Raw genomic sequence first — 16,725 nt, 5'->3', positions numbered from 1 at the left:
CACAAACACAAGAAGTGCATAGCAGCCAATTCCAAAAACCAAGTAACCAAATCCCAATAATTATGCAATTTCCAAAAACAGTCTATTTTGTACCTACGTATGTAGGTTGTACATTTCTTTCCTGGGTGATAGGTGGTGAAGGAAAAATAAGTGTGGCATTTAATCAGAAAATGGATGCCTTTCAGTTCAAATCCTGTGGTACATGGTTGAAGTGCTTTTCCTTGAATCCATTTATTTTACTTCACTCAGATGTGGGTTAGGTTGTCTAAAGGCTGAATAGCGCAAGTTTGTTATCAGACTGTCAGGAAGTCTTTACTTTTTCAGTCTCCAGTCCTCTAATTTGTTGTGCTGTAAAGCAATTAGTATCTAAGAAATAGTATTATACAGTGTCTAGACACAGTAATAAAGAGGGTGAAAGCAATGAGTAATATTAAGCATGCTTCTTTTTTCAAACAGGTCCACAAGACAAAGAGCAAATGTTGAAGAAACTGTGTGAGCATGTTTGTGATAAAATGGATGCAGCTATTAAAGGCGAAAAAACAGTGAGCAATTATTGCTAGAAGAAGTTGCATGTTATACACCGTAGTGTAGTAGTTTACTGTATTGCTAATGTGATTTTATGAATCTCACTCCATTTGTAGGTTGGAGAGAAATCTATGAGTGCCATCGCTATCAAGGAAATACAGAATGATGAAAATTTATGGCAGAAATACTACAATGATTTCACAAGCTACTTTTTGCGCATGTCTTCTGCTCCTAACAATATTGATCACAAACTTTTACAATTGACATTTACTGATGTACTGAGAAGTTATAGTAAAAAGCCTATTGCAGCACACTGCTATGTGCATCTTTATCAGCTAGACCTTGCTAAAATAGTAGCACTACTAAAACCATTGGGACAACTACACATGGTTAAAGATGATCAAGAATCACCATTTTCTGAAGACCCAGAATATACACTTGTTACTACTCTTCAGAAATCTAGATCTGGCCTGGGTAGCAAAAGTATTTCTAAATTTGTCATTGAATCTTTGTTTGCTGTACTCATCAATGCTGTGTACAGTAAAAATAATGGGACGAGTCAACTACAACAGTGGTTCAGCTCATATAGAGACATGGTTAGTGTGATTAATTTCTTATCTGGCTGATGCATCACTTATAATAATGTTTCTTTTTTGTGGAATTATGTGACTGCGCTTGTGAAAATAGGGCATGTGGGCACAAACTACACTCTACCACACAATAGGTCATATCTCAGTATTGAAATAAATATCTGCATTCTGCATTTGTTTTATGAAGCCAAATAAATGGTAAATGTGAGCTAAAAACTTCATTGCCATAGCAACATTGCACAAAATAATGTATTATTGTGGATGATGAAAACATAGGGATTATGTGTCTACTAGTATATCTGTAGGTATGTATGGGAGATCTTCCTTGTTTCACTACTTTTTATTTCTATGATTCCTAATCAAACTTTAAATTTCTAATTTTTCCTTGTACTTGTGTGTATAATACATTATATATTCATACACTTACCCCAGATTTCTTAAGGTCAAAGGTATCTGATATCGTATAGAGCTATAAGTTACTAAAGAATTGTCATGATAGTTATATCAAGCTGCCCATATTTTACATTTCATCTTGTTACTAAATGACTTCATTATAGCATATTTACACAACTATTATGTTGCAGTACATGACTTCCTACTTTACATTGTGTTATTTATTTGTACCAATGATCATATATGTTGCAGATGTCTATGAGTTCAATGAGAGCTATTCTGAGTAAACAATTAACAGTCATACTAAAAGCTAAATGTCATTTAATGGAAGTCACTTTTTCAGTCTTGCAGTCCTTTGATGAAATAACTGAACTGGCAGGAAACTGTGCTATTGTCTACACTAGATACATGTGTAGTAAGTTTTTCACTGATAAATTTGAGGTACGTACTTATTCAAATGGTGTACTGTATATTAATACTAAAAGTGGTTCTACTGCGGATAGTGTAAAATTGCTCTATTAATTTTACCAAAACAGTCAAGCTGTATAAAAAGTATGCAGCCCAAAAAAACCCTAAGTGAAAAAAGTTGAAATCAACGTTGGTGGTCAAGAAATTATGTTAATACCATGAAATAACATCATTGCAGCCATTTCTTAGCTACCACCTTTGATTTCACAATTTTTTTCACCCTGGCTTTTGGAGGGCAGCACACTTTTACAGCTTGCTTTTTGGTATTGGTATCACTTCGTTTTGTTATTGCAAGCCCCAATCTTTTAACTTCTCTTTTTTTTTTTTTACTGCAGCAACAAGAAGCCTCATTTTTAGTCTTTGAATTGAAGTATATAGTATCTTATATCTAAAAATTAAAGTTCAAAGATTACAGAGGTGAACATTCTAATAGTTACTGATGTAATAGTACAATGTACTTTGTTTTACAAAAAAGTAAGGTTGGACTGAGACCAGGGGCGGTGGAGCAGGCCAAACAGTGAGGGGGCCAGGCCAGCTGTGAGTTGAAGACCAAAAATAAAAAAAAAGGTCACAGCCTACTGACAATAGCTGCTCTCCACCAATTATATTTCCTTATTTATAACTACGCATACGTAGCTAAGCAATTTGCTACACTGCTTCTCTGAATACTGTGACTGCTCTATTAGAGTATTCAGATCCTGACTGTTCTATTAGAGTATCTCGATCTTTCCTTGCAAGCAGTGTCCCAAAAAAGTAGGGGGGCCATGGCCCCCCTGGCCCATGACTGAGACTGTATCAGTATTGGGCCACCACCTATGACTGAGACTGTATCAGTATTGGTATCAGAACCAATACTACCAGTATTGGCTAGCATTAGTATTGAAACAATTGGAAGCTTGATACTTATTAATTTCCTATTAGAGTGCACTGATTAGAAATGCTGAGCATGGCAGATGATCACAGTTTCTGTCTGTAACAACAAGAAGGCTGTTAATGAGTGCCAGGAGAATGTAGCTCCTTAAACCCACATAATTCAGAAAACTCGATTTAAACTTAATAAATACGCATACCTTGCACAAAACACTGTAACTTACGAAGTATCCATCCTATGCTATGCAATTTATGTCATTCTAATTGTGATGTAACAAGGATTAAAATAATACCTAGGCTTTACCTTAATGCTACACGGTGAAGCCAAAACTAACCGTGTAAATGACTTTTCAGTAAGGAAACATGCAAACCCTTTACATACCTTTATAAAATGGTCCATAACTCAATGGTGGTTGCTCATATCACCTTGCAACAACTTTCATTTGATTTGCCATTACTTTTTTTATCAGGCCATATGTGACTAATGTGAGTAAACCCACAGTCAAAATTAAACTTTTGGCAAGAAGTTTGAAACATGCAGACACAACTTGCTGTTGTTCATCGCTTCATAACAAATAAGCCACTGTAATTACAGTGTTAATTTAAGTATCCCAGTGAATGGACCTTTTATCAATGTATAATTGTGAGCTATAAGAACTAAGTTTCCCCACCTAGAGTCACCATGCTTGTCCGTATTGTGTAAACACGCATTCCTTAAAAGTTCTTTGTGGGTTTAAGGGTTAAAACTTTCAATTAATGAAAGCATTTAAGAGAATTCTCCACCCAGACAAGTTTAGAAGAAAGTGAAAATGTGTCCAGCAAGAAAATGCCATTGCCAAAGCACAAACAATTAAGTTCTTTGCAAGCAAAGCTTGAACACTATTTAGAATTGTCTCGTCCTTACCAAAGGATCACTTGTTTAATTGCTGAAATGATGACTCTGGATTGTTAGTGTAGTCAAAGACCAGGGGGTTGTACATTTAACAAGGCTATACACAATTTTCATTTCATACCATTTGCATTTAACAGTTAAAGTGGATTCAGACAGACAAATGTAGAGGCGTACACAGAGGTATTTTCAAAAAACACCTTCAGAAATATTGTCTAGTTTATATGCACAGGTTTACTGTAGCCCAAATAATTGTTATAAGTGGAGTTTCTAAATTAAATGTAACTGAAATTTTGCTGTGAGATTATTTGTGCATGTGTACATGCAATACATTGATTTATGGCAAAAATAATATGCTTTTTAAATGCTTGTCTTATGAGTTTATTTAATTAAATAATTTGCTATTATTTAAAGCTCAACAAAGATGTTCCACTGAGCTTGGAGCAGAGTATAAAGTGTTTTGATGTTATGATTGAAAATCCACAATTTGAAGAAGTCGTGAAGAAGCAGTTATATCATCACATTTTAGAAGGGATAATTTCTCACTTCTTTCCTGATACTGATAGCTCCACATCACTGTATTGCAAGGAGGATGTTAAATATTTTTTATCTTTTGCCAATAAGCAATCTACTTTGAAATACTTTGCCTTAAAGGATGCCAAAACTCAGTCACACATCTCACTGTCACACAGTTGTATCAGTTTATCCAAATTTAAATTCTATTTAGATAAAATTCTTTGCAAAGGATGGAGTAAGGATGGAAAGTCTTTAAAGCCACTTGAATTGTACAAGTTTGAGGTAAGCCACTGTATAGAATTGTAAGATAGGTTGTTAGATATGATACGATGCTGTTATTTGGTTTATGGTATAAGAAAGTTATCACAAAATCTCCAAATGTAGTTATACTGTTCTGTATGGTACCAAATTTTCTGTTTGGATATAATGATCTGTGGTTTGGAGTGAATTTTGTTTATGTGCATCAATAAAGTATTTCTGTAAACTTTTTTTTGCAAGGTGTGTAAATGTATTGGTGAGACCATCCTACAGCAGTGTTCACCAGAATGTACTCCAAGTGAGTATTTTCCACCATACCTTCAACAAAATCAAGATAGTAAAGTAAGAAAAAACATTATTTTCTTATTGTAATTTAACATGTGTATATGTACATTATCTGTAGAATCCACTGATGCAACAGATGTTAACACATCTTTACTTTTATACTTTACTGGAGAAACTGCAGTCTTGCCATTATAGTCCATCACAGCTGGTAGTGTTGATTACTGCTATTGACAAGGTTGTTGTCATTTTAGTATTAAAAAACTCAAGTAATGATATGTGGTATTTTAGTTACAGAAATTGCATGGATATGATTCAGCAAGCAGTGCAGAAAAATTGATTTTTTATGTCGAAAGACAGGCTTTGCTTGAAGTATTACTACAAGCTATAGTAGATGTATTTTACAAAGATGAAAAGGACAAATTGGAAAGTGTAAGCTTTGCAAACTGATCCTGCATTGTATATTTTGTGAATGAAATAACATATTTTATGTATAGTTGCTGCAATGTTCTGATCAGATTAATCAAATTGTTCTAACGAAGGAGAAATCACATAGTGATGTTCTGTTAATGCTTCTGATTAAAAAGTTCCATGGTCCACGTGGTGTCTTGAATTTATCTGATAAACACAAGCAATATTGGGAAGCTTTTGATTGTCTCAAATTAATTAGAGGAAACCTAAAGGTCTGTTATTTTAGCACCACATAAATATGCTTGTACTTTAAAGTGATTAATTTAATATATTTTAGAGTTCTCATCCAACAAGTCACCAGTTTCCTTTTATTGTGAACAGTTCACAGTCTAAGCATCGTTTTGCTAAACTGTACAGAGATGTGTGTATTCATCTAAAAAATATGTCACAGGGACAAAGTTCCTCAGTCAATAAGTTAATAAATTTAGTAGATTCAAGGTAAGTACATAGCTATTGTTAATGCTAGAATTATATACACATCTTACAGGGCTAGTGACAATACGCAAGTCGTCTGTATGATGATATGGTTAGGAGTGTACTATGAGTTCTACTGTAATAAGGTGTGTATGTATAGTATCTTCCTTAAATACATTATTGTGATCTCTTGATTTCGTGTTATTCTGTATTTTAAAAAGTCAAACTCTTAATTTGTTATTTCTAAACAAATTACGCTCCAATTGCATGGAGAAATGTATATACACAGTATTTTATACATTGAATGTGGTGGTTACGATGAACACAACTTCATGCAAATTTCCAAAACTGCATGCTTTTTTATGCTTACCACACACAATTCAGATATTAGATATCTGAAATTGTTATTTGACAGCTGTAAAACAAGGTACTGTTGCAGCAAATTTCATAATATACACTTGATAAAAATGAAGACAGCTATCTAAACTGTAAACACTTACAGTAACTATCATTTCAGTGGTGGATTTGGGGTTTTTTCTAACCTTCAGATGGAATGCAAAGTTTGGGCTTTCTAGGAAGGACTGGGACATGAAATGTTTGAAAATTTACGTTCTCAAAAAATTTGGTGGAAATTATTTTGATTGGTGTCATCAAATGGTCCCTAACAATTCAAACCAAAAATACTGATTATGATGATTCACTCACTGGCTGTTCTATTAGAATGTTTGACTTCTCCATTATGGACTACAACTTGATCTCAGTACAACAGATTTGAATATGACACACTGACTTTTAAGGCATGTTTGACGTGTGTGAAAATAACGGACTGGCATGTGTGGCATATCTGGCATGTTTGAAAATGACACACTGGCATAAAAACATCACCATGCCGCAACAGCAGCACACTCTTGTGCATCATGAACCAATAGTGGTACACCACCATGCTACAAAACATAATCACCCAATTCTGTACTACAAAAGTAAATGTATTGTTAGGAACTTCTTGCTACTGTAATGATAACAGCACAAGTGCTTCTGCTAGCTATTAAATGCACATTGCCATACTGTGCTACTGCAATTATTTATAGTAGCACACTGGTGTCACTTAATGCACATATTAGTACCAAGTTTCATGTGGATTGACTCAATTCAGTAAACATTGACAGAGACATGATCTGTTCACATAAAATGCTCGATTTTTGTCATACCTATAGAGTAAACTGCTTAAAGTGTTAAAAATTTGTCTGTGGATAGAACAACAATCATAGTGAAAACCTTTTGGTAGTAGCCGTGGAGTTATAATACATACACCAAACATCTGTGACTAGTACTCAATTGAATTTGGTGAATAAAACTTTTTTTTGTCTTACCTAATGGGCAAACTGCTTTAAAGAACAAGCCTACAATAGTATGTAGACACTGTAAAGGTATAAGAGCTTTGTAGTAGTTTAATAAAGAAATTAGATATTGAATTATAATGCAAAACCAAACATGTACAGTAGTGTGTAACAAGTGGAATGTTGAGATACTCTAATAATATTGCAGTCATACTAATACAGGCATTTACGTAGCTAGTAAAGTCATGGTTGCAGATTTGTTTTCATCGCAATATTAAAGACAAACACATGTAATGAAAGTCATCTTCAGTCTTTCTCTTATAATTGTATATAGAAAACACGAAAGGCAAGTGAAAAGTAAGCCACAAAGCCAGCTATACAGCAGTCTAGTTGCAAATGTAAAAGAAGCAATATCTGTAATACTCATTCATCATATGATTATTGGTCAGAGTTGTATATACTTGCTCTGCTTTTCATCAAAATTTGTTGGTGCATTAGCAATGCAAGAAAACCAGTACTTTGTAGTCAATGTAGCATTATGAAAATCATGTGGGCGAAGACTTTATATGGAACGTTAGATTTGTACAATGATCTGTTAGGAATAAAACTTCATAATTTTTAATGCACTAATTGTTTTTGCATATATGCAGAAAGCTAATCCAGAATTAATTCAACAACTTGAGGCTGCTCAAAAGGAATTGAAACTATTACCTGAACACCTCAATGTATTAAAATGTTTCCTTGATCCTGCCAAAATGATCAAGAGAGAGGAAGTTGCTAATCCGCTTAACCCTAACATTGAAATGTTAGAGGTTACGAAGACGGGTCATGTTCAGAGAAAGCATCCACCTACCAATGCACCAAAGAGAGATGCTATCTGGGAGTTCTTCAACTTGGATAAGCATGAAGGTCAAGTCACCTTTATAATTATATTGTTTTAATAATGCATATGATGTTTATTACAGATCCATCAGATACTGATCTACGTCATGCTCTAGCCAATATGATTGCAGTTGTGTTTGCTCTACCAAGTCACAGTAACCATGTTTGGTATCACATGTTTTATCCTGAAGAACTAGAAAACACACACCTGACTGGATTCATGGTAAGTATAGTTGTTCAGTGCACTTATTATTTCTAAATTCATGTCTACTATGTAAGCCTGAGCATTTATTACAAGGCAGACTGTTTTACCACTTGGGCATGTGTATGGAATTAGCAATGATGCATTATTAAACACGTTTGCAATGTGATTGTTTGAGTTGCTACATATTAAGTTGGGAAGGTCTTTTTTACACATGTAGCTTTTTACTAAGACATAATATACAAAGTGGCATTCATTAAGCATATTACAGCTGCTAGTAATGTATGCAACAACCACAAAGCTGTTAGTAAAAGAATACAGTTTTTGAATTCCGTTATTAAAAATCATAATTATGTAGACAGTCACAGCTTGCCCACTTTTTTGTAAGAACTCTCCTAGTTTGCTTAAGTTATTATTGAAGTAGAATAATTTGTAGAGAGGCAACATCTGAATTTCCGAGGTTTTAAATTTCAAAGAGTGCATATTTCTGAGTCCTGGTGGATTTCAAATAAACAGAAATTTGTGTCACAAATTACAAACGACAATGCATGCATGCTTGCCAACAACTGACTTACTAATGGCCATCTCTACGTACTGGAGAGAGGATTGGGGGAGTCTTGTGGAGCAAGTACCATTTGAAAATTACCCACTATATGATATAGGTTTCATCTTTATGCTGTGGAATTGTTGCATTAAATAAGAGTGAGATCACAATCTTGAACCTACATGTAAGCATGTACTTAAGTACTACATAAGCACCAGGTTTACCATATGTTATTAGTCATTTGCTCTTTTATAGTATCCTAAAACTGTCAAAAAAGGAGGATTAATGTATGACTGTGGATGTGAGTTAAATGAAGATGGTCAATATGGGAGGAAGGATTATATACCACATGCTACAAGAGGCACGCTCAGTGTACACTCATGGTATTTGATGTTGTGGACCAACTTTGGTGCCTTCTGTGTTGGACTGTTGACTCAACCCACTGCACATGAAAAGCTTAATGGTAAGAGTGGAATGTTTTTGCTATAATTCACACCATCAAGAATGTGTGTATCTAGCCATACCCTGATTCTTAGTGTGCAACGCTTCATTACAAGTGGACTTTTCTGTTTTCAATTTGTTGTCTTTAACTCTCATTATAAAACAGTATTTGTATAGCTTTAATGCACTTTCCAGTACCAACATGGAAGTCATTTCAATATGGATATCTGGCAGTGTGGGGGGAGGGTGTGTGTGCAAACTGTAGCAGTATTAGCTTTTATGATATCTCAAAAAAGATAAAATTTGAACAATTTCAATTAAAACACCGACTTACCAAAATTATTTAAAACAGGCTCTTGTAGTTAATGAAAAAGCTGTTAGGCAAGCATTACTACGTCTTTATAGGGTTGACAAGTTTAAGGAAAAATTGGAAGTTTTGAGTTCGATTAGGGATCATAGAAAAAAAAGTAGGGAAACAAGGCAGGTCACCTACACCTGCAGATATACTAGCGAACATTTAATCCCTAAGTCAGTCTATACCATGTTTTCATCTGAACGGGTGCTCCAGCTATCAAAAACTGCTTCGAAAGTGCAGTGGCCAGTATGCTTTGCTTTCAGCTATGTTCAGCCCGTTATACAGCACTACAGACGAAAACAGTAGAAGAAGTGCCTCTGCAACAATCCAGTCACCACGAAAACACAACAATTCTCATAACCCCAACTATCAATTACTGCCTCGAAAGTGCAGCGACCATTACGCTTCGATTTCAGCTATGTTCAGTCTGTTACACAGCATTACAAACGAAGAACAGCATTAGAATCATCCCTGCAATCAGTCCAGTCACCACAGAAAATACGAACAATTCCTGTTTACAAAAGTACTGTAGGGAAGCCATGCATCTTGCTACTACGAATCGACACCTTAGGCTGTCAGCAAAAATAAATGGGACACAAAGGAGGACAAAGGTAAGTCCATGATGCATACATTGTACATACTGTGGTATGCCAAAAGGCACATCTCGGGATGAAGTGACATTGAACAGTGAAAAAATCAAGCCCATAGCCTTAGCCATTATCGAGTTACGCTTGCCTGAAGGCATCAGGCAGGTAGGCAGGCAGGCAGGCCAGACAGGCAGGCAGGCAGGCAGTCAATAGAACATTCCATTGAATTTTTTTTTCAAATTTCGTAACAATTTATTGGAAGTCTTTAGGATGGTACTGAATGCACTTTTGGGCTTGGTTGGTATAACCAATACTGCCAAGATTCCAGGATGGAGTTGTGAGGCCGGTTTGTGGGTGATTTTTTTGGCTAGGAAAACCCAATTCTCCATGATCCCTAATATATGTGACCAGATCTGCGAAGACAGGACATAATTGCATTATTTTTGAATTCCTGTTTATTAAATATTTATAATCTATGTAGCCAAGTGTACCCATTGGCAAAGTTTCAGCTTCATATGCCAATAACTCTGGGAGTTACAGCCCTAAAAAGTAGCAACAACAGAAAAATCGATTTGTCCAGCAAGTATAGGGAAAATAGATTACAGGCGCTTACAAGAGTGGTTGTAACTTACCAATGGATTGAGGTACAGAGCTACACTTTTCACCATCGTGTTCGCCATGAACAGGGAAATGAATTACTGGGTAAGTTTTTCTTTTGCTCACCCTTCTTCACTGCATACAAAGGTGAAATTCATGAAACAAAATCGATCGCGTATGATCACTTCAACATGACATAAACAAATGCTCATAACTTACATGTCCTTGAGTCTACTGCAACAAAATTAAGATTTTCCAACTCCTCTTGAGCAGGCCAATAAGATGATATCCAGGTTTTTTATTGTTAGTCCCATCCTTTACTAAAAAAGAGGGGTTAAAAAAATTTACGGAATTTTTCAATAATACGCAAGCATTTCAATGCTTTATATTGTAAATTTAGGCTTTGTGCGATTATGTCCCTTTTTTGCAGATCCGGTCACATATAGTACTACCGTACTGTATGATAATTACAAGTAGTAGGAATTTCAAATGATGGGTAGACTTCAAAACACAGTGTTCTACAGACTGAAAGCCCTTTGTTGTGGTGCCTGAGCAAAGCAAAGGTAATACTAACAGGGCCTGAAGTTTTCTAAATTCTGTAGAACCCAGTACTTCAAAGTCTTACTTATTTAGAACGCAACTAAACTAAGTAGTGAAACAAGGGAAGATCATCTATTCCATGCAGATATACTAGTGGACATTTAATTCTTTGGCTGATTTATATTAAATCAAATCCTAAAATTCCTTGTACCTAATCATGATTATTTACTTTTTAGCATATGACAGGTGAACCCTGGGTACCCCACATAAAAAGGAATAAGGCGCAGGACATATTATAAAACATGTTAATTTAATTTGGCATCTGAGTATGCATGCCATCCATCATTTACATGTACTGAGACTGTGAAATGGTCTGATTTTCAGCCATCTTCAATCTGTTACACAGTATTCCAAATGAAGAACAGTGTGAGAAGTGCCTCTGCATTCAGTCTAGTCAATATGAAAAAGACGATTCATGGTATACAAGGATGCCATTCTACTGTAGTATAAAATAGCCTATAAACACTTGGAAACACTTTATACAGTGGGAAGGTACATAATTCTGAAATTGAGAGGTGAGTCCACTAAAAATTATTTTCAGTTTAAATACTTTTTAAAATACTTTGAATGCTTTATTAGGGCATCTGGACGATAATTGATTCTTTCATGGTTTTTAGCACCACTCCAAAATGTATAGTTTCATTCTGAGTGGGGGCTAATCTGTCAAAACCCAAGGGGACTTCAGCCCTTCCCTTTCCCTCCTTTATGCAACCTATGCACTTACTTGTATATAGTGATATTGAAATTTAAGCAAGAGTTGTTGTTCCTACATAACAGCTAACCATTGTGTATAGTTACAAACTCAGGTTTAAATGAAGTGTATAATATATACTAATGTTTAATATGTTGTTACGTAACACTTTCACACTTCAGATCAAAGGAGCCGCCCGGGCTACATTTTGTATGTAGCCGGTCTACAACTGGGCACTGTTTATATAGATGTTGGTGTTGAAATCGATTGTGGGGATCAATTGTGGGGATCGATCACAACTCACGCAATTAGGATGCACGACTTGGTTTTCACTATGAAAACCACTCAGACGGAAAACGTTTTGTTATCCTCGCCATCCTACGAGTTGAAAAACGTTGGGCTAAGGTGAAAACTAGTGCTATAACTTATTCATCAATCGTTTCCACAAATTTTCAAATACAGACATGCCCCCATCACAAAGCTACCACTCTGTATGGAGTAACCACTCTACAAGCAAGCTTACCTCTAGGCATTTAGTGAATTGCATAGTTTTTCCATAAACGGTTCAATGGCACTGATTAAAACATTAAACTCACATAACGGAAATTTTCTGTGATATCTCTAGGATATGTCCGTTTATCATAACCGAACGTAACCAGAACGTACTAGTTGCTGACCCATAATCAAAATTTCAGGTATGCATATATAATACATTCAGTGACTGCACTCGTATTGGCTTGGGTGATTGATCGCCATGTACAGGCGATCAGCCTAATAAGTGTTACATATTAGCTGTAACACGGGTATTCAGGCTTTGCTGATATGTATGCACTCTGCCCTCGGGCCTGCAGCCCTCGGGCAGTTGGGCATACATATCAAGCAAAGCCCTCATGCCCATGTTGCAACCAAGAAGCCGGCGCGCCACACCGTAAGTATATTTACAGGAAGAAAGTAAACACGATTTTCACACCTTTGTAGCTCCGTGATTCCTTATCCTATTGAAACCAAAGTTGCTACAGAAATGCCGGCTAGGTAGGGGAGTCCACATACCGAATTTGAAGAAAATCGCTGCAGCCATTTCCGAGATACGAGCTGCCAAAGTTAGGGGTTTTTTTCGTTTTTTTCTTCTACTTCTTTTTGCACACTTTGCAAAATCCGTAATAAAACATGAATGCGTGCTTGGATCGGGATGAAATTTGGCACACTTAAAGGGCTCATTAAGGCGAATCTCAGTACCAAGTTTGGTAGGAATCCGATAAACATTCACTGAGTTATGACCGATTATTTGCGTAAAATAAGGTCGAAGGTATGTCACGCCCACAGGGTAAACCGCTTGAAGGAATGAGCTGAAAATTGCTATGTAGATGGAGTAACTATCGTAGGAGTGCCTTTTTGTGGTTTGAAAGGAATCCAGTTAAAGGCCATCGAGATATGACACAAAACCCAACCTATGTCACAATTACGCGATCGACTTTTATGAATAAAAAACTATTAGTTTTCACACCTACCAGGCAAACCGCTTAAAACAGTGAGCTGAAAATCGGTGTGTAGGTGGAATAATTATCATAGAAAGTCCTTGCAGTAGTACAGAAGAATCGGATTACAAACCACTGAGTTATGATTCCAAAGCCAACTACGTGTAGCATATGCGAGATCGAGATACTCTAATAGAACAGTCACCCTAATAAAGCATTCAGCTACGTTTATAACTTACTCCATTATAGAATTATATGGCATTGCAAGTTATTCTGTAGGGAGTTCAGCTACAAACAGTTAATCTTATAGATAATTCAGCTACAAGCAAGTTATCCTGTAGAGAGTACAGCTACAAATATGTTGCTGTAGAGATTCAGAACATTATAAGTCACACTGAAGAGAATTCAACTATAAACAAGTCACCTTGTAGAGAGTTCAGCTACAACAAGTCACTCTGTAGAGAATTCAGCTACAAACAAGTCACTGCGTAAAGGGTTCAGCTACAAAAAAGCTACCTAGTAGAGAGTTCATCTAGATTAACTACAAGCAAGTTACTTTATGCACTGTTCAGCTACAAGTAAGTCACTCTGTAGAGAGTTCAGCTATAAACAAGTCACTCTGTAGTACAAACAAGTCACCATGGAGAGAGAGTTCAGCAACCAATCAAAAAACCACCATGTAAAAGAGTTCAGCTATACAAACAAGATATAATTCTATAGAGAGATCAGATAGAAACTTAACAGATCACACTGTAGAGAGTTCAGCTAGAAACAAGTCATCCAGACTGAGTAGAGAGATCAACTAGAAAACATCACCTTGTAGAGAGTTCAAATCACCCTGCAGATAGTTTAGCTACAAACAAATCACCCTATAGAGAGATCAGCTAGAAGAAGTCACCTTGTAAAGAGTTTAGCTACAAAGAAACTACCATGTAGAGAATTCAGCTATGAACAGATCATCCTGTCGAGAGTTCAGCTAGAAACAAGTCATCCTGTAGTGAGATAAACTAGAAGAAGTTACCTTGTAGAGAGTTCAGCTACAAACAAACCAGAATGCAGCTACAAACAAATCACCCTGTAGAGAGATCAGCTAGAAACAAGTCACCCTGTAGAGAAATCAACTAGAAGAAGTTACCTTGTAGAGAGTTCAGCTACAAAGAAACCATCATGTAGAGAGTTCAGCTGCAAACAAATCACCTATAGAGAGTTCAGCTACAAACAAATCTCTCTGTAGAAAGGTCAGCTAGAAGAAGTCACCTTGTAGAGAGTTCAGCTACAAAGAAACCATCATGTAGAGAGTTCAGCTGCAAACAAATCACCTGTAGAGAGTTCAGCTACAAACAAATCTCTCTGTAGAAAGGTCAGCTAGAAGAAGTCACCTTGTAGAGAGTTCAGCTACAAAGAACCATCATGTAGAGATTTCAGCTGCAAACAAATCACCTGTAGAGAGTTCAGCTACAAACAAATCTCCTTGTAGAGAGATCAGCTAGAAGAAGTTACCTTGTGGAGAGTTCAGCTACAAAGAAACCATCATGTAGAGAGTTCAGCTGCAAACAAATCACCTGTAGAGAGTTCAGCTACAAACAAATCTCCCTGTAGAGAGATCAGCTAGAAGAAGTTACCTTGTAGAGAGTTCAGCTACAAAAGAAACCACCATGTAGAGAGTTCAGCTGCAAACAAATCACCTGTAGAGAGTTCAGCTACAAACAAATCACCCTCTAGAAAGATCAGCTAGAAGAAGTCACCTTGTAGAGAGTTCAATTACAAAGAAACCACCATGTAGAGAGGTCAGCTACAAACTAGTGACCTTGTAGAGACATCAGTTACCTTGTAGAGAGTTCAGCTACAAAGAAACCATCATGTAGAGAGTTCAGCTGCAAACCAATCACCTGTATAGAGTTCAGCTACAAACAAATCTCCCTGTAGAGACATCAGCTAGAAGAAGTTTCTTTGTAGAGCGTTCAGCTACAAACAAATCACCCTGTAGAAAGATCAGCTAGAAGAAGTCACCTTGTAGAGAGTTCAGCTACAAAGAACCATCATGTAGAGATTTCAGCTGCAAACAAATCACCTATAGAGAGTTCAGCTACAAACAAATCTCCCTGTAGAGAGATCAGCTAGAAGAAATTACCTTGTGGAGAGTTCAGCTACAAAGAAACCATCATGTAGAGAGTTCAGCTGCAAACAAATCACCTGTAGAGAGTTCAGCTACAAACAAATCTCCCTGTAGAGAGATCAGCTAGAAGAAGTTACCTTGTAGAGAGTTCAGCTACAAAAGAAACCACCATGTAGAGAGTTCAGCTGCAAACAAATCACCTGTAGAGAGTTCAGCTACAAACAAATCACCCTCTAGAAAGATCAGCTAGAAGAAGTCACCTTGTAGAGAGTTCAATTACAAAGAAACCACCATGTAGAGAGGTCAGCTACAAACTAGTGACCTTGTAGAGACATCAGTTACCTTGTAGAGAGTTCAGCTACAAAGAAACCATCATGTAGAGAGTTCAGCTGCAAACCAATCACCTGTATAGAGTTCAGCTACAAACAAATCTCCCTGTAGAGACATCAGCTAGAAGAAGTTTCTTTGTAGAGCGTTCAGCTACAAACAAATCACCCTGTAGAAAGATCAGCTAGAAGAAGTTACCTTGTAGAGAGTTCAGCTACAAAGAAACCATCATGTAGAGAGTTCAGCTGCAAACAAATCACCTATAGAGAGTTCAGCTACAAACAAAACTCCCTGTAGAGAGATCAGCTAGAAGAAACTACCTTGTAGAGAGTTCAGTTACAAAGAAACCATCATGTAGAGAGTTCAGCTGCAAAGAAATCACCCTGTAGAAAACTCAGCCACAAAAAAATTGCCCTGTAGAAAGATCAGTTAGAAGAAGTTACCTTGTAGAGAGTTCAGCTACAAAGAAACCATTCTGTAAAGAGCTCAGCTGCAAACAAATCACCTGCACAGAATTCTGCTACAAACAAATCACCCTGTAGAGAGATCAGCTAGAAGAAGTTACCTTGTAGATTGTTCAGCTACAAACAATCCACCCTGTAGAGAGAGCAGCAAGAAGAAGTCACTTTGTAGAGTGTTCAGTTACAAAGAAACCACCATGGAGAGTTCTGTAATAAATATATGATAATTTGTACATTTACTGATAAAATCACAAATATTTAAAGTACATCTGCTTCATCTTTTCTTCTTCCTGTGGTAAAAAAAAAAAGATAGGTTAGAAAAGTCCCAAAGCCGGCCTGTACAAATACAAAAATAAGTGAAATCTAATCCAAAACAGCCAAGCTGTAAAAAAAGTGTGCAGCCCTCAAAAAGGCTATGGTGAAAAAAGATGTGA

At 36.4% G+C, this 16,725-nt stretch overlaps 1 protein-coding gene across 1 annotated transcript in view; it reads left to right on the top strand.

Moving 5' to 3' along the window:
- LOC136263069 (uncharacterized) overlaps nucleotides 1-16,725 on the top strand; it is a 28,849-nt gene that overhangs the window by 4,345 nt on the left and 7,779 nt on the right. The window contains exons 10-22 of the mRNA XM_066057524.1: nucleotides 457-542; nucleotides 642-1,121; nucleotides 1,761-1,949; nucleotides 4,150-4,533; nucleotides 4,750-4,851; nucleotides 4,913-5,029; nucleotides 5,083-5,223; nucleotides 5,289-5,474; nucleotides 5,540-5,700; nucleotides 5,750-5,822; nucleotides 7,664-7,922; nucleotides 7,979-8,118; nucleotides 8,897-9,104. Coding sequence (XP_065913596.1) covers nucleotides 457-542; nucleotides 642-1,121; nucleotides 1,761-1,949; nucleotides 4,150-4,533; nucleotides 4,750-4,851; nucleotides 4,913-5,029; nucleotides 5,083-5,223; nucleotides 5,289-5,474; nucleotides 5,540-5,700; nucleotides 5,750-5,822; nucleotides 7,664-7,922; nucleotides 7,979-8,118; nucleotides 8,897-9,104 — 2,526 coding nt within the window. The remainder of the gene's footprint in view (nucleotides 1-456; nucleotides 543-641; nucleotides 1,122-1,760; nucleotides 1,950-4,149; nucleotides 4,534-4,749; nucleotides 4,852-4,912; nucleotides 5,030-5,082; nucleotides 5,224-5,288; nucleotides 5,475-5,539; nucleotides 5,701-5,749; nucleotides 5,823-7,663; nucleotides 7,923-7,978; nucleotides 8,119-8,896; nucleotides 9,105-16,725) is intronic.

The sequence above is a fragment of the Dysidea avara genome, chromosome 8 (assembly GCF_963678975.1).
Source record: "Dysidea avara chromosome 8, odDysAvar1.4, whole genome shotgun sequence".
Lineage (NCBI taxonomy): Eukaryota > Metazoa > Porifera > Demospongiae > Dictyoceratida > Dysideidae > Dysidea > Dysidea avara.
The sequence above is the reverse complement of the archived record's forward strand: the minus strand, read 5'-3'. Positions and strand labels throughout refer to the sequence as shown.